The following is a 21,584-nucleotide window of genomic DNA, read 5'->3' as shown; positions in this document are numbered from 1 at the left end:
CCCCCCCCCCAAAAAAAAAAAAAAAACCCAGCAAAAGTTACTCTGCCTAAAGGATCTGGTATAATTATAGGTCTCCGATTCACCTTTTCATGCTTTCTTACCATTTCTGCATTTCACAATTTGGGTCACAGCTGTGGTTGATGAATCTGGCCTCATTTCCCATGCGGTAACTGTCAATCACCATTCCGCTATCCAGGTTTAAACAGTAGTGGTCACTGTGATTATGATATTGTTCAATCATCCTGTTCCTGAAGAAGAGAAATAATTGAAAGCCAATTATTGATTAAATTGGAAGGCAGCTACTTTCACCATGAATGCTGAGTCACTAACTAATGATTAAAATAACATTAAAGTTTCTATCTTTGATTCTCTAGTTTCCCCTTGCAGATCTATCATTGTATTGGAATATCATTATTTACCTGAATTCCTGTTCGCTGACAACTTCCCCTAGGTATTCAATGATGAACTGGCCAGCTTTTAGGGGTTCTTTGGTTCTAATTCCCCAACCTTTTTCCTCAGCTCGAAATCGTTCCAGACACTGCACCCACTCATGTCTCTGTATCCTCTGGTTACAGCACTGCTCACCACAGGGGCAAGTGTTAGGGGAACACTCAGCAAAGATCATTCTAGAAAGTAATAATTGTAATCAATTTACACAGTACATTTTTACTGTATCCATTTTATATATTCAAATTATTTTAAAGTTTAATTAATGAAACAATTTTGCCCAGGGTAGGTAAATATCTAAAGATAAAAACGATACCTAATTCTAAAGTTAACTTTCTTTTTTTTTTTTCCTGACACAGGGTTTCTCCGTGTAGCCCTGGCTGTCCTTGAACTCAGAAATTCACCTGCCTCTGCCTCCCGAGTGCTGGGACTAAAGGCGTGCGTCACCACTGCCTGGCTAAAGTTAACTTTCTTAATTTTAGAGTGAGAACACAGACAACACTTTACTGCCATATAAAACTCACGATCCTCTAGTTTGTCTCAGGAGACTGGGCACATTTAGGGTGGTACGGCTGTAGATACGCTAGTCTTTTTGTTGTTTTCTTTTCTTTCTTTTGTTTTTTGAAACAGGATTTCTATGTAGTCGTGGCTGTCCTTGGACTTATTTTGTAGACCAGGCTGGCCTCAAACTCACAGAGATCCACCTGCCCCTGCCTCCTGAGCGCAGGGAATAAAGGTGTGTGCCACCATACTTAGCCCCTGAAGTGTGTATCTTATTCTGGATTTGAGTGTTTTGCTTGCATTTATAGATGTGTACCATGTGAGGCATTGTTCATGTAGAAATCAGAAGAGGCCATTTGGATCTTTTGGAGCTGGATTTATGGATGTTTGTTAACTACCACATAGGTGCTGGGAACTGAAGTCTGCTCCGCTGCAAAAGCAACCTCGACCCTCGACCATTGCACCAGCTTTTCAGCCACGACTTTTGATCTTAACTTACTTTCCTGAGTGCTGGAATTACAGGCAAGTAAATGAGACCCAACAAAAAACCTTGAACATAACAAATGAACAAATGTTTATATACAACTTCTTGATGTGTTTTTTGAAAACACAAGAGGGTAAGACATCTAAGTGAGATAAAGGTACTTGCAGTGTAGGCTTGGTGATCTGAGTTTGATATAAAGATGACAGAATCAACTCCACATGCTATCCCTGCACATCATACACAACAGTAACAGTATCCAACTTTGGGGAGGGTGCGGGACTGGGTCACAGAAGACAGTGTAGACTGGCCTCAACTCACACTGTGTAGCCCAGGCTGGCCATGAATTTCAGATCCTTTCTCTGCCTTCTTAGTTGCTGCAATTTTAGATCCGCATCACATGCTCTTTCAACATTTCTGGATCTTTTTATTTTTAAGACTGTGTGTGTGTATGTATGTACTGTGTGTCACTGTATGTGTATGTATACTGTGTCCAATTATTTTTGAGACAGGATGGATCCCTTACTAAAACCAGAGAACCAGATTGGCTAGATTTGGGTAAGTAAGCTCTTACTTGTCAGTAAGCTCTGAGAATGTGATCAATCACCCTGCCATGGCTGCCGCCACCACCACCACCACCACCACCACCACCACGTTAGAGAGTCACAGACACAAGACATGGGCATTTATGGAGGTACTGGGATTTGAACTCAGGTTCTAATGCTTGCACAACATGCACTTTACTAAGTGAGCCATCTTTCAAATTTACAGAGCATTATCATATATGGCACTGAAATGCACACTGAGGTGGGGCTGGGGAGATGGTTCAGTGGTTAAGAGCATTTAGTGCTCTCCCAGAGGGCCTGAGTTTGGTTTCTAGGTGGCTTATACCATCTATAACTCAAGTTTTAGGGGACTGAAAAACTTTTCTGGCCTCTTCAGTGTATTCATTCACACATTCATGCACACAGAGGGAGACAGAGACATACACGATATAGTACATATACTAACAACAAATGTAACTGGAAAAAATTTTAAAAGGAAAAAATTGTACAGAAATTTAAAAAGTCTTTGTAACACACACACACACACACACACACACACACCCCTGGAGTGCGTGTCGCGGTCTACATCACTTTCAGGAGTTGGTTTCTCTCTGTTTACCATGTGAGTCCAGGGACAGAACTTAGGTCGACAGGATTGGCAGCAGCTTCTTTACATTCTGCACCATCTCCTCAGCCTCAAAAGTCCATTACCTATTTAGAAGAATTGTCCTGAATCACACTTCTTACAGGACAATCTGAAAACAAATACAATTCAACTATGTGATGACTGATCCTGCTGCCAGGGAACAGGTCACATATTGTCTTAAAGTCAGCACTCAGGAGGCAGAGGCTGGCAGATAGCTTGAATTCTAGGTCAGCCTGGGCTACACAGTCTAAAATGTTTAATTTTGTGGACACTTTAAGATTCCTGCTATTGTTGGGCATGGTAGAATATACCTTCAACCCCAGTGGAGTTAGAGGCAGGTGGATATCTGTGAATTCGAAGCCAGCCTGGCCTCCAGAGCATGTTCTAAGACAGTCATGGCTACATAGAAAACCTGTCTCAAAAAAAAAAAAAAAAATCAACCAAACAAAACAAGATTTCTGCTCTCCTACCAAATATTTACACAAATTTAAAAATGTGAAAACAAAAAGCAAAGGCACTATAGACAACAAAAACTGGATGTCTTTCTTGTGCTGGAGGAGGGTAACAAAGGTATATGTGTGTGAGAGAGGACAGGGAAGGACTGGGAAGTGAATGTGATAGGAGTGTATGATGTGAAGTCCCCCCAAAATAAATAAAAATATTATGTTGGGGGCGGGGACAAATCAACACGTTAGACAGTTCTATCTAATGGAGACTTTATAATGTGTTATTTGATAAATCTATTAAGCCATACGATTGATTTTTTTCTTACACATTTGTGAACTTATCACATTCTTCATTTTGTCATCTGTATTATAGATTTCTTTGTAGTGAGCAGCCTAACATGACATTATTTGTGAGCATTGTAGTTTGGGGCTTTTTTTGGGGGAGGGGGGTTTGTTAAGTCGGCTTGTTAGTACTGAATATATAGGTGCCAGTCTAATGTGAAAAAGAAAATACCCATGCCAACAAAAGTGATAGAAAATAACCATTTGAAATGGCAAATGGTCACATGTCAGTTTTGTGGTTACATCTTAAGGCCACTTGGTCCTATCTTATTTTTCAATGTTACTAGGACAGCTCAGGATCTTCCCAGCTTGGCTCCCTCTTTTCTATGCTCTAAGGTTAAGAAAACTGCAAAAAGCCAACAAAATATAAAAGATAAAGAGTAAACAAAACAAACTAACCAAAGCAAATTCTCAAAATGTAAGGACAGGAAGTAATAAGACAGATAAACCAAAGTCAATCCTAAGAAGCTACAATTATGGGGCTGGAAAGATGGCTCAGTGGTTATGGGCACTGGCTGCTCTTGCAGACAACCAGGCCTCCAGTTCCAGGACATTACACACCCTCTTTCAGCCTACAGGAGCACCAGGCAAGCATGTAGTGTGCATATGGACATGTAGACAAAACCCCACACACATAAATAAAAATTAATTTGAAAAATTAAAATAGCCACAATTGTATAAAAATATTTCACATAGTTTTAAATTTTACTTGCTTTTTATTTTTTTAGAGACAGGGTTTCTCTGTGTAGTCATGGCTGTCCTAGAACTTGATTTGTAGACCACACTGGCCTCCAACTCAGAGATCCACCTGCCTATGTTTCCAAGTGGTAGGATTAATGACCATCACTGCCCTGTAAAATTTACTTATCATAAAAATTCAAAATGTGGGCTGGTGAGATGGCTCAGCGGTTAAGAGCGCTGACTGCTCTTCTGAAGGTCCTGAGTTCAAATCCCAGCAACCACATGGTGGCTCACAACCATCCATAATGAGATCAGACACTCTTTTCTGGAGTGTGTGAAGACAGCTACAGTGTACTTACATAAAATAAATAAATCTTTAAAAAAAATTCAAAATGTATGTATGGCTGGCTTCACACACACACACACACACACACACAAATAAAATGTCAGATTCCAATGTAGTATTTTGTCTGTGCCTCAGAAGTACAAGGGTACACACGGGTGTTCAGCACATGTCAAGCTTATTAGAGACATTTAAAAAAAATCACTGTAAAAGATGTTTTATTTATTTTATATTTATGGGTAATTTGCATGTAAACAATGTGCCTGCCTGTTGCCGATGGAAGTCAGAAACTACTGAGGCTGAAATTCCGGGCTCTTAACCTCTGAGCCAGATCCAATAATGACTCTTTTTTTCCTTTTTGAGACAGGTTTCTCCAAGTAGCCTTGGCCGTCCTGGAACTCACTCTGTAGATCAGGCTGACCTCGAACTCAGAAACCCACCTGCCTCTGCCTCCAAGTATTGGAAGGAAAGGTGTGCACCACCACATCCTGGCTCCCCGGACATTTGTAATAGTGAGACACTGAAAAGACATTAGTTGACCAAAACAGAAGAGGCCAATTTTGGCCTATCAACTTGACAGATGACAGAAAGTCATCAAAGTGATGATGGATAAATTTAAAATGTCTGTAAGTAGCTGGGCATGATTATTATCACAAAGTATAAAACTTGCACGCACACACACACACACACACACACACACACATAAAACCACAAAAAATAAATAAATAAAAGCAAGCCAGGTGGTGATACACAACTTTAATCCCAGCATTTGGGAAGAAGAGGCAGGAGGCCAGCTTTATATATACAACAAGTTAGAGGATAGTCAGGGCTACACAGAGAAACCTTGTCTCATAAGAACAAAACAACAAAAAAAACCAAGACAGGTTAAAAACTTAGACAAAAAGACTGTTTTGCGTTTGAGGCCAGTTTGGGCACATAGTACTAGCTCAGCCAAGCTAGTACTATGTGCCCAAACTGTCTCAAAAATAAAATAAAAATATCAGAATATTTGTGAGTGAAAAGTCAGTACCAAAAAAATACTCATAATTGGGGCTAGAAAAATATTCCCTCAGTAGTTAAGAGCACTTGCTTGATGCTCTTGCCAAGGATAGGGATTCAGTTGCCAGGAGACACAGGGAGGCTGACAACCACCTGTAATTTAACTCTTCCTGCATGACTGTCGTGTACATAATCTTACACACACACACACACACACACACACACACACAAAGTATTCTTTCCTAAAAACTCATTGCTTACACCAACATTATTACCAATAATAAAACTGTATTTATGTATAAACTATCTCATATGCATTTACAGTAGACTAAGTCAGGAAGGTCCCCACCTGGCATGTGCAAGCCAAGCTCTCCAGCTGACAGGGCACTGGAGGACTTCAGAAGCACTTACCTCTGGCAATGGTCATGATGTAAAGGATACTGGTATGTCTGTTTTTTTTCAGACAGGGATTAGCTATGTAGCCCCAGCTGGCCCAGAACTTACTTTGTAGAGCAGGACAGCCTAAAATTTGTGTGGTTCCTGTTGTCTTAGCTCTTCGAGTGCTAAGATTATATGTGTGTGCGCTGCCACACCCGGAATATTAGGATTCTTTGCTTTCTGTAAATTCATATGCATTACTAAAATTCACAAATTCTATCTTCCCTCTTTCCCTTTTTTATTAGGCATTTCCATTTTATGCCTGGTAGAGTATGCTTAAAATTTCAGCACTTGGGAGGCTAAGCGGGAAGAGCAGAGATTTAAGACAACAGAAAACAAATAGATCCCACTAAAAACAGCCACTATCTCCAAGTGAGTCAGCCCAGCACAGACATGGTTCTGATGATACTCTTACCCTGTCACAGCATCAGTGGCCACTGACCATGTGTATGCTTACACATGCTAATAGTTTCTTAGCATAGTTTCCCTTGAATAGTGTGCCTTTCCTTTGCACTGTCCCTACCAAATGTTGAAAGCTAGAAAGGCACTTAACACTTTGCTTGTTAACCATGTGATGGTGGCACCTTTTATCCCTGAACTTGGGAGGTAGAGTCAGGCAGATCTCAAGTTTCAGGCCAGCCTAGTCTACAAAGAAAGTTCCAGCGCAACCAAGGCTGCCACACAGAGCAATCATGTCTCAAGAAAATCAACTGACAAAATAAACAGAAAATATTTTGCATATTAGTAGATTACAACATCTCATATCATCCTCGGAAACTCCTCCCCCCCCCCCAGCCCGGGGAAGGAAGCACCAAATTAACCCATCCTACGTCTCATCAATAAAAAGAAGATTTTAAGTTTAGGTACACAAGCTTCTTTCTGATGCTGTTTTCAGTCTGTTAGTATCAGTGTGCTCCTCTATGTAGAGGAAGGAAAGGTCACACTGCACACATACACAGTCCTCAGAATGTGGCTTTAGAGAATCAGTTACAGTACCTATTTAGGCATTCATCCCCACAGCCCTTCCTGGTGTCGTCATCTGGCTTCTTACAATTACAGGTGGTAGCCTCATAACCAGAAAGTGGTTTGACATCAACGTAGACATCTTAGAAGATAGAAAATAAAAGTTTTTGAACATACTGAATTATCTTTCAAGTGTCAAGACAGGAGGAACATTGATGTTTTGAAGGTGGAAAAAACATCTTCTAAGTTACTCACTTGAACGGATTTTTTTATACAGGGGGACATCTGGCTTTTTGTATAGCTAGGAGAAAAAAAAAACATTGATAAAGCATTTTGCTTCAAATGACAGTGTGGCATCAATTCCTAGAAATACAGGAAGTGTCTTCTGTTCATACAAAAATATCTGTAGGCTGCTGGGTATGATGGCTCTCCTCTATAACCCTTGGGCAGGAGGGTCACTGTGAGCTTAATGTAAGCCACACAGTAAATAATTCTGAGATTTTCTGACCTGAATATGACTGAGGAAAATACAGAGTGATCTTTTTTATTTCATCCTTATAAATAAAGGGTGACAGAGAATTAGAATTAATAAGTACTAACTGGTTTACAAAAAGTGACATAATCTTTTGAGCCACCATCTCCAGCCTTGGATTGCCTGACGTTTTCTATGTAAACCCTTGGATCTTCTGTGTCCCTTCCCGAGTGATGGGATTACAGGTGTGTTTAAGAACATCTGGCTTAGAGCAATACACTTTCAATTTTTTTTCTTTTGTTGCTGGATAACAATCGAAAAAAGCACTCTGAAGGCCAAAGCTATTATTGATTTGCATAACTTAAGATTCTATTTGCTCCTATGACAAGGGAAGGGGTTGGAAGTACAGGTAACGTAAAGGCAGCATGCATGTTCAAGCCTCAGCATGACCCCTCCCCCAAAGCACAAAATCCTGTAACCCCAAACACGTGTAACGTTTGTTTATAGGCAATTGTATGAAGATAGGAAGATTAACTGGCCTCTCGGCTATCACACTCATTGGCTGGAAATCTGAGGAGAGCAACATTAAGATGTTCACTAGGGTGTCTAATCAACAAGCAGAATGTGTGGCTGGTGCTTATCTGCAATTCCAGCACCGTGGAAATGAAAGCAGGAGGCTCAGAGGTGTAGGTCGGTGTTAGCTGCACAGCAAGTTCAGCACTAGCCTGGGTAATACGAAGCACAGAGCAAAGAGCTCTAATGTTTGAACTCAGGTGTGTAGCGACAGATACAGTAACTGACTAAACTCCATCATTCAGTAGTGTGTTACAATTCACTTCATCACTTTCCTTCAGTATATGCTGAAAGCCCCGTATCAATAACAAAAAATGAGGGGGAAAAATCCCTGCCTAAAAACAAAGCAAAGGCAATTCTTCTAACCAAAGATAATAAAAATGGACATAAATATCCAACTTTTTCATGTAGGCTCAGGGTTTTCCACCTGTACACAGTTCCCAAAATAATGACTGAGACCTAATAACTTATAAATCAATGCCTGGGCCATAAGCTACGGCTTGTCCCCACTAGCTCATATCTCCATTGGGCGGAGCCTACTCTATGTCTGCCATGAGGCTAGTTATGTTTCCTCAGTTTCCTGTGCCTGTCTTCCTCAGGGTCAGGGCTGAATCTCTCCATCTTGATTCTTTTCCAGATTCCTCTCTCTCTCTCTGTGGATGTCCCACCCTCTATTTCCTGCCTCAGCTAATAGGCCATCAGCTTTTTATTGACAGGTGACACTTCCATACAGTACACAAGAGATTCTCTCTACATTTGAGACTTGATTGTTGCGTTCTAGTCTAAAGGGAGATACAATAATCCACCCTTTTATATTTCATCATCTCTACACCCCTTCCCCTCCCCCCATATTAATACTCTTTAAGAATTCAGAGACCATCAGAGAAGAGGAGGCAGAGGAGACTGCACTGGCTTTGGTTTTCCAGCGTTAACTTTTGTTTGGAGACTATGTAGCTCTAGTTGACCTGGAACTCACAGCAACCTCTGCCTCTGCCTCCTGACTGCATGAGGAGCTGTCACCACTACACCCAAGGATAACTTTGACAGTATTTTAGCTAAGCTGAAAAATCTGCTATTTATTTCATTTGTATGAATACTTCTGTCCCCCTACGGTTGTTGTAAAGATAGAGCCTAGAACCTTTAACTAAATTTAAGGCCTGAGGATTCTTTTTTAAGTGTTGTTGGCAGTTCATCTACATTCTCTTAAGACCTGCATGAAATAGAATTCTTTTTTTTTTTTTGGTTTTTCGAGACAGGGTTTCTCTGTGTAGCCCTGGCTGTCCTGGCACTCACTTTGTAGACCAGGCTGGCCTCGAACTCAGAAATCCGCCTGCCTCTGCCTCCCAAGTGCTGGGATTAAAGGCGTGCGCCACCACGCCCGGCTATGAAATAGAATTCTTATAGCGCAAACTCTTTGCTACCAAAGCAATAAGAACAAAAGGTTGCCCATTGAAGCAGGAACTTACTGTAATTCTGAAGTATGAATAAAGGCTTTGCCCATTAAATATGTACACAAATTCATTTTTCTTAGTCTCTAATCTTTTACAAGGACAGTTCCCAATATATCCTAAGATTTCATCACATGGAACCAGAGGAAACAAACTTATCCTCCCTACTCCCTAACCCTCATCATTTAAAAAGAAAACCTGGTAAAAGAGCCCCTTTGTACCTGATTATGTTTCCACTGCCAGAGAATATCATAGGGAAGCTGGAAGTCAATTCTCTTCTGTCTGAGATACTTTCCTGAAATTAAGAGACACTGTCAGTTTCAACAACTACTCTCATACGCAGTCCATACAAAGAGAGCAAATAGTCACACTCAAAATATATTTTAAGCTTATCATCTCTAGAAAAATCAGATAAATGCTACAAAGGGGCTAAGGGCTGACGAGAAGGTCAGGGGTCAAGAGCTCTTGCTGCTCTTGTGGAGGACAGGGCATCTGTCAGTCCAGGTTCAGGGACCTGATGTCTTCTTCTGACCTCTGCAGGCAGTAGGTACACCAGAATGCACATAAATTCATGTAGGTAATACAGTCATACACATTAACAACAACAACAACAATCTAAAAATACTAACGGGGGAAGGGTACAGAAACCCAGGCTGGCTCATGGATAAAAAGTTATCTGCTATCCAGCTTGACTGACTGAATTCTATCCCTGGAGCAAACATGCTGGAGGAAAGAAACTGAACTTCTACAGTTGTTCTTTTGCTTTCACGCAGCACTGTGAAACATATATTCCCACATACAAAATTAAATTTAAAAAAAAAAAAAAAAACAAAAGAAAAGGGGCATACTTGAATTTACATAACTGAAGAATACATGTCACCCATGAAATGGCTCAGCAGGTAAAATACCTTGACCCTGGATCTGAAACTCATGGTGGAAGGAGAAGCAGTTCCTAAACGATGGCCTCTGACATATTATATATATGAAGAGAGAGGGCTCAGGCTTAAGACTGCATACTAGTCTCTAAAGCTCCTGAACTTGGATCTGAGCACCCATACAATTATATGTAACTCCAGCTTCAGAGGATCTGACATCCTTTTCTGGCTGCTGAACATGTAATATACTCACATATAGACACAACTACCCCACTTTAGTCACAGCACTGAGGAGGCAGAGGTAGGGGCAGGCAGATCTTGAGTTTAAGGCCAGGCTACACAAGGTATGGGAAAAAGTATATATAAATAGATTTAAGATGCTAGTAACATTTTCCTGCACCTTGAACTACTATTTTCTTTTTTCACTTCTTTTTTTTCCCTTCCTCTCTCTTTTTTTCTTTTGGAGACAGAGTTCCTCTTGTGTAGTCCTGGCTGTCCCAAAACTCAGAGATCCTTATGCCTCTACCTCCTGAGTGCTGGGATTAAAGATGTGCACTACCACCACCACTACCACCACCCAGCTTCTGTAGACTCTTAATACTGACAGAAAACAAATGTAATAGTCTAGACTCATCTTTAGAGAAGGGAACTGAGTCTTGTTCCTGTATGCATTCCTGACTGTACAGGAACTTATTATGTAGACCAGGTTGGCTTTGAACCGCATACACTGCTGGGATTAAGGGCAAGAGCCACCATGTGTGGTATTATTCTTTTGTTTGTCTGATTTTTGAGACACAGAGAACAAACTTTTTTTTTTTTTTTTTTTTTTTTTTTTTTTTTTTTTTTTTTTTTTTTTTTTTTTTTTTTTTTTTTTTTTTGGTTTTTCGAGACAGGGTTTCTCTGTGTAGCCCTGGCTGTCCTGGCACTCACTTGAGAACAAACTTTTTATGAGAACAGTTGATTCTATTGTTTGCCTGCAATACATGTTTTCTCTAGAAAATGCAAAGATAGACAGAAAGGTTTTGAACTTCTTTAATAAAAAGTTTTTCCTTATAGGTAAGGATTCATTCACATGTGCGCCAATTGACCTTCAAACCAGAACTCTGTTCACAGGTCCCATCTAACATTTTCCTTGGACCAAGACACCAGGACTGACTCGAGGCATTACTAGCAATACTCACATTCCTCTTTGTCTAATGCATGCAATGATGACAACCAAAAAAAAAAAAAGGTCTATATGATCGTGAGTGCTAAAATTACCTACATGAAAGACCTTTCACCACAGCTAAGTATGAACTGAGCCATTAAAAATTAGGAGATGAGGGGCTCAGCCGTCAAGAGCTCTGACTGCTCTCCAATGATTTGCTTCCAAGAATCTAAAGAAATGTACTGGAGAGATGGCTCAGCGGTTAAGAACGCTAACTGCTCTTCCAGAGGTCCTGAGTTCAATTCCCAGCGACCACATGGTGGCTCACAGCCATCCATAATGGGATCTGGTGCCCTCTTCTGGCCTGAGGATGTATATGCAGCAGAGCATTCATATTTTAAATAAATCAAGTTTAAAAAATTAGGCTATGAACTAGATAATGGAAGCTTGAGGACTGAATTCTTGCACTTGCAACATGTGTTCAACATTTTCTCAGGTGACAAAGCCTTCAGTAGCCAGAACAGAGTACAATTGCTCTCAGAATGAGATGGAAAGCAGAGCAGTGATGGCTCAGCTGAAATGGAGTCAGACAGTGAAGCCCGAGATGTTCAAGGACTAGAGGTGAGGGGAAGTATCTTAAATTAGCAATGGTTGTGGTACACAGGCCTTTTAATCTCAGCTCTTCAGAGGCAGAGGCAGTCAGATTCCTACTGAGTTCCAGGACAGCCAGAACTGCAGTGTGAGTCCCTACCTCAAAACAAAACAAAAAAAACCTATGGTCATAGACTATCTCTGTTTGGGAGATAAAGATGGCTCAGCAGTTAAGTACACTTATTGTTCTTCCAGAAGATCCAGGTTTGGCTCCAAGCACCATTATCAGGTGTTATAAAATCTATAAGTTTCAGGAGATCTGATAATCTTTGATTTCCACAGGCACCTTATACAAGTGGCTCACATAAACCCACATAGGCATACACATAATATAAGTAAATAATTAAAAGTAAAAAAGCGGAGATGTGATTGTCCTTGTGAAGAGCTTGTAGGTCAAATCTTCACTATAGTAAATAAGGATATCATTCATTTGAAAGGATTACCTATACGTTGCAATAAAAGGCACTGTAGACTTCTTTGCAGGGCCGAATACAGTAGATATTACTACTGTTATAGACTGTAGAGCAGTGGTTCTCACACTTCCTGATGCTGAGACCTGTAATACAGTTTCTCATGTTGTGGTGACCCCCAACTATAAAATTGTTTCAATGCAACTTCTTAACTGTAATTTTGCTACTATTATGGCTCATAACATAAATATCTGATATGTGGAATATCTGATATGTGACCCTCAAATGAGTTGAGACCCAGAAGTTGCAAACTGCTGCTGTGGAGGGAAAAGGAAAGTAAGGGGAAACTATGAACTGTTAAAGAGCCAGAAATGGCCAACCAATCACTTTTGAAACTCAGTGAAAAACAACAAAACAAAAAATCAAAACCACAAAAACCCTGGTACTTGAGAGGGGCAGCTACTGTGATATCCCTGATGGTGTGGTTCTCAGACGTTAGAACTATTATCTGGCTGGACTGTAGACGAGCCCTGGCATGCTGGAGCAGAGTTTACTTATTCAGGTAGGAACTTTGAAGACAGAATACTGAGAGAAAGTTTTAAGTAGAGGCCTAGTTCATAAGGTTTAAGAGTGGATCAAGGAATCAATAAGAAAAGGACCATTTATGTAATGTTCCATCAAGAATCTGCCTTAATTCTGTTTAATCTGAGAATCTGAAAAAGCTGAGTTAAATAGTAGACTAAACTGCTTGGCAGAGGAAGTTTCAAGACAGGAGAGAATTCAGGCTGGTGTTTCTCAAGCAACTACAACTGGTCCAGAGTGTGGCACCACTGTGTGAAGCTGTGCAATTGCACTGGGACAACAGGAGGTGTCCTGAGGGTAAAATGCACCTGCCCAGAGGCTACATCTTGAGAAGATCCAAGCTCATTTGAAGGAAGGCTGCCTACAATGAAACAGACAGCTGCTGAAGGAATTCCTTGTCCTCCTCCAAAGCATTGACCCAGGGCAGGTAAGATGGCTTATATAGGTCTAAGTACTTGTTGTGTAAACTCAATGACCAGAGTTTGATCCCTGGAACTAATATAAATGTGGAAAGAGATAACCAACTTGACAAAGTTATCCTTTGACCTCCATATACATGCTGTGGGATGAACTTCCTTCACACAAACATGCACAACACACACATGCATACACGCACCCACATGACATATATATGTTGAAATGCAGCAAAAAACGGATGTCTTAGTGGTTGAGAGCACTGGCAGAAGACCCTAGTTCGATTCTCAGCAACCACATGGTAGCTCACAATCATCTGTAGCTGCCTTAGTAATAGGGAAATCTGACATCTTCTGGCCTTTATAGATACCTGTCATTCACTGAGTGCACAGACAAGTGTAGAAAAAATACTCAGACAGCATAATAACAACAACAAGCAAACTTAAACAAAAAGCAGGTACCTAAGGATGGCACATAAAAGCTGACAGAAGCTGGCACAAGGGGGCCAGGCGAGATGTCAAGTAGCTAGAAGACTTATGCACTGTTGTCAATTTGCTGGTAAGAAAGTAAGACTTAAGGAGTCATGGAGTTTTCTGTGTGATTTCAGAGAATAGGTGTGGCCAGGGAATGTGCAGTAGGGCTGGCATTCTTGCAAGGGGGCACTGGAGGGCCAGTGCTTCAAGCTGTGAAGGCAAAGCCTAAATTGAAATGGAGATTCCAGGAAATTGGGAATACCTGGACCGCGGCCTATCCAGTATGCAGAGGAGTGGGCGTGGGACGGAGCAGACTGGGAAAGAATCCCAATAGGTGCTATAGTAAAGATGGGGAGTGGGCTCTGCCCGTGTGACTGTAGTATGAGCCCCAAATGACAGAGAAGGAGTTGTAAGACTTCGTTTTTGCTCTGCTAGATTTTACTTGCTCGTTTGATTGTTCCTTGTTATGCTTAAATTCTTTCCTCTTAAAACAGGAATGTGCTGTTAATGTTGGAAATATGTAAACTGTTTTTTTTTTTTTTTTTAATTCATAGGTAAAGAAACTGACTTTATTCTTTTTTTTTTTTGAGATGAAGTTACACTATATAGCACTTGCTGGCCTTGACTTCACAGACACCCACTTGCCTCTTCTTCCCAACAGTTAGAATAAAAGGCATGCGCCATGCCTGACTAGAAACTGACTTTTATTTATTTATTTTTATTTTTTTGGGTTTTTTTTTTTTTTTTTTTCAAGACAGGGTTTNTCTGTGTAGCCCTGGCTGTCCTGGAACTCACTCTGTAGACCAGGCTGGCCTTGAACTCAGAAATCCGCCTGCCTCTGCCTCCCAAGTGCTGGGATTAAAGGCATGAGCCACCACTGCCTGGCTTGTAACTGACTCTTAATGTGCTAAAAGTTTTAAAAACTTCATGGTCTTCTAAAGTTGGATTGAATGTATTTTACATTATAATACGGGAATAAGCCAATGAACAAGAGGTAGAGTTATGATATCAACATTCATTTTCATTTCATTTTTCAATGGGATTGGGCCATTGGGATTGTCTTGATTATACAACTTTAATGTGAGAAGACCAACCTTAATTGTGGGTGGGACTAATTCCTAAGCAAAGGATCCTAGACTATAAAACGAGAGCAAGCAAGCTGAGCAAGTACAAGCACTGGTATCTCTGTTTCTCGACTATGGAGCAATGTGATCAGCGGCTCCAAGCTCCTGCTGCCCTGATATCCTGGCACTGGTGGACTGACCCCGAAAGCCGTGAGCCTATGAACCCTTTCTTTTTGTGCTGCCTTTCCTAGGATACTTTTCACAGCAGCAGAAAAAGAAACTAAGACCATCTGTATTCCTTTCCTTGATTACAGATCTTTTCCTTGAAGCCAGAGATAGTAATTAATTTCTAAAAACTGAGATGAGGGCTGGGCATGGTGTGCACATTTATATACACCAGAATTTGGAGATAAAGTCAAGGGGAAGAGGAGTTCAAGGTTATATGTATCAAGTTGAAGCTGGTCTAAATTATATAAGACTATCTTTTTTTTTTCTTGAGACGGGGTTTCTCTGTGTAGCTCTGGCTATATTGGAACTTGCTTTGTAGACCAGGCTGGCCTTTAACTCATCTGCCTTTGCCTCCTGAGTGCTGGGATGATAACACATGGGCCACCACTGCTCAGCTAAGACTTCATCTTAAAATAACAAAAATAAAACTCCCAAATAGATAAACAAACAATAAAAGTAAGATCCCTCTAAAGAATGTCTTTGATCAATTTCAGTTCATAATGTGTCCCAGGAGAACCTACGTAAGATTCTCATTTGGGGGTATGGGGTATGTGTGGAGAGAAGCCTTAGAGGTTAAGAGCACTGGCTATTCTCCCAGAGGTTCTGAGTTCAATTCCCAGCAACCACATGGTGGGTCACAGCCATCTTTAATGGGATCCAAAACCCTGTTCTGGTGTGTCTGAAGACATCGATAGTGAACTCACATACATTAAAAAAAATAATAATAAATTCTCACTTGGAAGAAAAGGAATAATGCCCATTACTTAGCTAATACCCATTTTAAAAACAAGAAAACCAGGACTGGTGTATAGATCAATCCTGGATGTCTCTAAATCAGTGTAGCTGTGGATGTCCCTGAGCTTCAGATCTTCCTGCCTTCACCTTGAGTGCCAAAATGACATGGACATTGTTTGCCTAGTCCTGCCCCTGGTTCCTGCAGTACTGGGGATCCAATCCAGGCTTCCTTCTTGTCAGGCATACACTCTACCAGCTGAACTAAATCCCCATAATCCTTGTCAAGATTTTGAAGAATCTGAACCCAGCACAACAGAGAATACAAGTCCTTTCCTAAGTTCACAATCCACAATCTCTTCTTACCAGTAAGTGCTGCGGGCTGATTACTCACCAACATGAATGGGCGCGGGGAACAACCCATACTCGTGCTCTCCTGGAGTATACTCCAACTTTTCTTTCTTTAATTGGATCAATCGGCTCTTTGGGCTGTGATGAGAAAATGAATAAGAAACAAAGCCAATCAAATTTCTTCCTGAGGCCAAATGACAATAAATGAAATCTGGTAAGATGGCTCAATGGCTAACAGCCCTTGCCACAGAGAATGACCATCTGAGTTAGAGCCCTGGGAACTCTACTGTTGAAAGGATCAACTTTTCAACACTTCTTTGTCCTCAGTGTGTATGTGTGCAAGCCCATTTCAATAAATGAGTACAAAGAAAAACGTTAATCTAAAAACCATACTTAAAAACCTCAGCAGTTAGCCGGGCAGTGGTGGCGCACGCCTTTAATCCCAGCACTCGGGAGGCAGAGGCAGGTGGATTTCTGAGTTCGAGGCCAGCCTGGTCTACAGAGTGAGTTCCAGGACAGCCAGGGCTATACAGAGAAACCCTGTCTCGAAAAACAAAAACAAAACAAAACAAAACAAAACAAAAAAACCTCAGCAGTTAATAGCATTGCCTGTTTTCTCTAAAGAGAACCTGGGTTCGGTCCCCAGAACCAATATCTGCAGCTGGAGAGGATCTGGTACCCTCCTATGGCCTCTGAGGTATTGTCAGGTACCTGCAAGCACCTGTGAATACACAGAAATAAAAATAAATAAATAAACTGTAAATTCAGGAAATCCCCTCTGAGAGGTTCTTTACTACTGTCTAAATTAAAAAAAAAAAAAAAGATTTTGAATTTCATCAGATCTGATTTTATCTTATTTGTTTAGTAACAGCCCTGGCTGTATAGGTAAGAAGGTCTGCAGTCATGGAGGCAATGGAGAAGGAGAGAAGTCACAGTTCAGCCTTATCTCCACATATGCACATGGCCACCTGCACTCATGCAGACATAGCATACAAAAGAAAACAACAAAAAAGGGGGTTATTTTATATGTGTTTTGCTTGTATGAGTTCAGTTGTCACATGTATGCTTGGTGCTTGCAGAGGCCAGAATCGGGTAATGGATTCTCTGAAACTGGAGTCTTCTGCAGGATCACAAAGTGCTAAGTACTAAGCCATCTCTGATTCATTTGTGTGTGTGTGTGTTTAAAGACTGAATTTCTCTGTATAGCAATAGCTGGCTGTCCTGGAATTCACTCTGTAGACCAGGCTGGCTTTGAACCAAGAGATCTGACTGCCTTCATCACTGAAGTGCTGGGATTAAAGGCGAGCATCACTAACAACCTGGATGGAAGAGGATTTTAAAATGAATTTCTTTATGATTATCAGTAAATGTTGGGTTAATACACTGTTTGGTTCAAAGTGGGCTTATAAAATACTAGTGCTGGAGACAATATTGTGAACAAAAGCCTAAACAAAATCCCCCGGGAGTCTCAAAATCCTGTTTACCAGGAAAAGCACTGCCTTCCTTATCTCCCCCTGCCCATAAAGGTCATCTACCTCAGGTAAAGAACATCTCGGGCTCAATTAATCAAAGTAGCCTGCACCTTGCCAACTATCTTATAAAACACGAATACTTTGCTGCCCAGTTGCTGTTTTCTGTTCCCAAGACAGTCTTTGTGATTTGATCCCCAATAAACTTTCTTACTACCCAGAGAATGGTTCAGCTTGGCATTTTCACATCTCTCACAGATACCTATTGTATGTGTATATTTTTCTTGGGGAAAATTTTTTTTTTTTTTTTTTGGTTTTTCGAGACAGGGTTTCTCTTTATAGCTCTGGCTGTCCTGGAGCTCACTTTGTAGACCAGGCTGGCCTCGAACTCAGAAATCCGCCTGCCTCTGCCTCCCGAGTGCTGGGATTAAAGGCGTGCGCCACCACGCCCGGCTCTTGGGGAAAATTTTTATGGGTCAAAAAAAAAAAAAAAAGACTGGAAAGAGCAGGACTGTGCTGGACAAGTGCTCTATGAAGACAGTAACCAAGCCTTGGGCTCTTAAGTCTAATCTTTCAATTCTATATTTTTCAAACTGCCTATGCCTCTCGAGTGATGGGATTAAAGAAAACTTTAAAAATACTCCTGAACCTCCTGCCTGGCTTAATGACTGTTTCACTTTTTTTTTTTTTTTCTTAAAAAACATCCTGAAAACTGAGTTCAGGCCAGCTGTGGCAGCCCATGCCTACAATCCCAGTCCTTTGACACGAGGCTAGTTTTTAACTTTACCACGAACACCTCTTGGTGTTTAAAATCACCATCCTCCGTCCCCACTGCCCCCCTTCTTAAAAGACAGGTCAGGCAGATATAGTTCCCTATGTACTTGAGGTGGCTCTCACTGCTTGCTCTGCTGATCCTGTGTGGATTATAGACAAGCCCAACCATATTCAGGTATGAAGCACTAGATATCAGTCAGATCTGGGCTTTCAGCTTAAGGTATTTACCAAGAGCCAGCCTAAAGCTTTCTCATTAGAATACACAGCTGTGACCGCAGGGCCGAGCTGAATGGCTGGTCTACACTGCCAGTGCTCGACTCCATGGCAGTGAAGTAACAAAGGAGTGCTTAACAAGCTGTACCAAGGGTTTATAAAGTTCTCCAAACAATGCAGGAAAGTTTATTTATTTGACAAATTATGTAAGCAACAAAACTCCAAATACATTTATCTGAACAGACAGTGTTATTGAATTTCCTTCCTTCTTTCCTTCCCTTTCTGAGAACTGTCTCACTATGGAGACTGGCAGGCATGCACAGAATGATGCCCTTGAACAGTGACAATCTTCCTGTCTCTGCTCGGATTACAGGTGCACAGCATCACACCTAGTATTCTTTCTTACTTTTAAACAGCAAAGGAATAATTAGAATACAAACTACAGAATGGATCTTAGGGGAGGCTAAACATTAAGAATGATAATTGTAACCCTCTAACCTACTGCAGCATCATCATCAGTCTAGTGAATACAATGGTATCTGAGAGTGCTATACACATAAAATATATTACATATATAATGTATATTAGATTATATATAATATGTGTATGTGTGAATGCACATACAAATGTGATTCATTTTTTACCTTTTTAAAAAATATGGAGGGCTGGCGAGATGGCTTAGTGGGTAAGAGCACTGACTGCTTTTCCAATCTACCCATGGTATATAGACATACATGTGGGTAAAGCATTTACTGATACACACAAAATAAATCGTAAAAAAAAAAAAAAAAAAAGGGGGCTGGCGAGATGGCTCAACGGGTAAGATGGCTCTTCCAAAGGTCCTGAGTTCAAATCCCAGCAACTAGGTGGTGGCTCACAACCACCCATAATGAGATCTGACGCCCTCTTCTGGTGTGTCTGAAGACAGCTACAGTGTACCTATTTATAATAACATATTTAGGCCAGTGCAAACAGGGACTGAGCAAGCGGAGCTGACTGAAGCGAGCAGAGGTCCTAAAAATTCAATTCCCAACAACCACATGAAGGCTCACAACCATCTATATAGCTATAGTGTACTCATATACATAAAATAAATACATAAATAAATCTTAAAAAATTATGGATGGATAACAGGTATTAGAAAATATAAGTTTACAGTCACTACTACTTACTCTATTGTTTTGTAAACATCAGAATACAACCCAGCTCTCTGGTATTTCTTCTTTGGAGGACGTGGGGCCTTCTTTTCTCGTGGGATGAGAGCCAGCACAGGTTGCAAGGTATTTTCAGGTTCAGAAGGTTCAGCAGGCGTTTCAAGAGGACTGGGAATTTCAACTGGTGTTTCTATAAAGCTAGAAAAAGTGTCTGGAGATGTTATTGTGAAAAATAATTATATATATTATATTATTTACTTATAAACATAAATATTTTATATATAATTACATTTCATATTTTATATAATACATATATGTGATCACACACACACACACACACATATTTTGGTAGAGTCTTGAGCCTCCCATTCCCATGTACTGATATTACAGCCATGCTTCAAGCATGTTGATGCCTACTTCTAATGTCTAATGCCAGAGTCAGGCACAGTCCTCTGAGCTGGAGGCCAGCCTGACCTATTCTACTGAGTTCTAGGTTAGACAGATCTACACAGTAAGACCCTGTCTTAAAGAAAGAAACATAAAGGCACATGAGTGAGGTGATCAGGGCCTTTCATTCTACTGCTTAGAAGTTGAAGCAGAGAGCTGAAGAGATGGCTCAGTGGTTAAGAGCACTGGCTGTTCTTCCATAGGTCCTGGGTTTAATTTCCAGCACCCACACGTCAGTTCACAACTGTCTGTAACTCCAGTTCCAGGGGATTTGACACCCTCACACAGACACACATGCAGGCAAAACACTGATGGAATAAGATAAACTTAAATAAATTCATTTTAAAAAGTTGATGCAGAAGGATCAGGAGTTCAGTCATTCTTGGCAGCACAGAAAGTTCAAGATCACCCTGAACCAGAAAACCAAATCAGTGCAGTCAGGTGTAAAGGCTCACACATGTAATCTCAGCACCCTCGAGTTATAAGTTTGAAGGTAGCCTAGCACAGGCTGTGTCTGAACAACAACAATCTTCAAATGCACAAATCTATGAACAATACTACTACCTAGGCTGAGGCAGAGGGATGCCAAGTTCAAGGCTAGCTTGGACAGCTTACTGAGACTTTCCAAAAAGTTAACAACGTACTAAAAATGGACTTGAGACTATGGATATAAAAACCATTCACATTTTTATGAAAAATATAAACTTGGTGTTTTGTTTTGTTTTTTTTCCCAGACAGGATTTCTCTGTGTAGCCCTGTCTGTCCTCAAACTCAGAAATCCACTTGCCTCTGCCTCCCAAGTGCTGGGATTAAAGGCATGCACCAACACTGCCCAGTTTGTTTTTTAGGTTTTTGTTGTTGTTGTTGTTGTTGTTTTTAACAACAAGAACCTAAGATATCATGAGAAAGACCTACTCAAATAAAACAAGGCAAAAGCATAACAAATTTACTGAAAGTCAATAATAAAAAAACAAACAAACAAACAAACAAACAAACAACAAGACAGTGAGAAGAGGCAGGGGTTCAAGAATTTCCAAGGTTATCTGGACTAAACAGAAAGTTCAAGGCCACCCTGAGATACATAGGACCCCATCTCAAACAAACCAATCAACCAAAATCCATCAAACTCACATGCATTAGAGATGAGTCATGTGTTAGCAAAGGCAGAACTAAGGGGGCAGAAGCATCATTAGTTTAATGCACCACTGGTTATATGAGAAACTGTCTTGAACCAAACAAAATGATGCTATCATGTTTGATATAATGAATAACATT

At 40.7% G+C, this 21,584-nt stretch overlaps 1 protein-coding gene across 9 annotated transcripts in view; it reads right to left on the bottom strand.

Annotated features, from left to right (window-relative positions):
- The window catches only part of Ash1l (ASH1 like histone lysine methyltransferase), a 130,898-nt gene that overhangs the window by 39,303 nt on the left and 70,011 nt on the right, over positions 1-21,584 (bottom strand). For all 9 annotated transcript variants that reach the window (XM_029475227.1, XM_029475230.1, XM_029475229.1 and 6 more), the window contains 7 exons: positions 19,881-20,060; positions 16,296-16,390; positions 9,547-9,620; positions 7,088-7,133; positions 6,866-6,974; positions 420-626; positions 102-248 (listed from right to left, as the gene is read on the bottom strand). In XM_029475227.1, coding sequence (XP_029331087.1) covers positions 102-248; positions 420-626; positions 6,866-6,974; positions 7,088-7,133; positions 9,547-9,620; positions 16,296-16,390; positions 19,881-20,060 — 858 coding nt within the window. The remainder of the gene's footprint in view (positions 1-101; positions 249-419; positions 627-6,865; positions 6,975-7,087; positions 7,134-9,546; positions 9,621-16,295; positions 16,391-19,880; positions 20,061-21,584) is intronic.

Source organism: Mus caroli, chromosome 3, assembly GCF_900094665.2.
Source record: "Mus caroli chromosome 3, CAROLI_EIJ_v1.1, whole genome shotgun sequence".
Lineage (NCBI taxonomy): Eukaryota > Metazoa > Chordata > Mammalia > Rodentia > Muridae > Mus > Mus caroli.
This window is presented reverse-complemented; position numbering and strand designations above follow the sequence as displayed.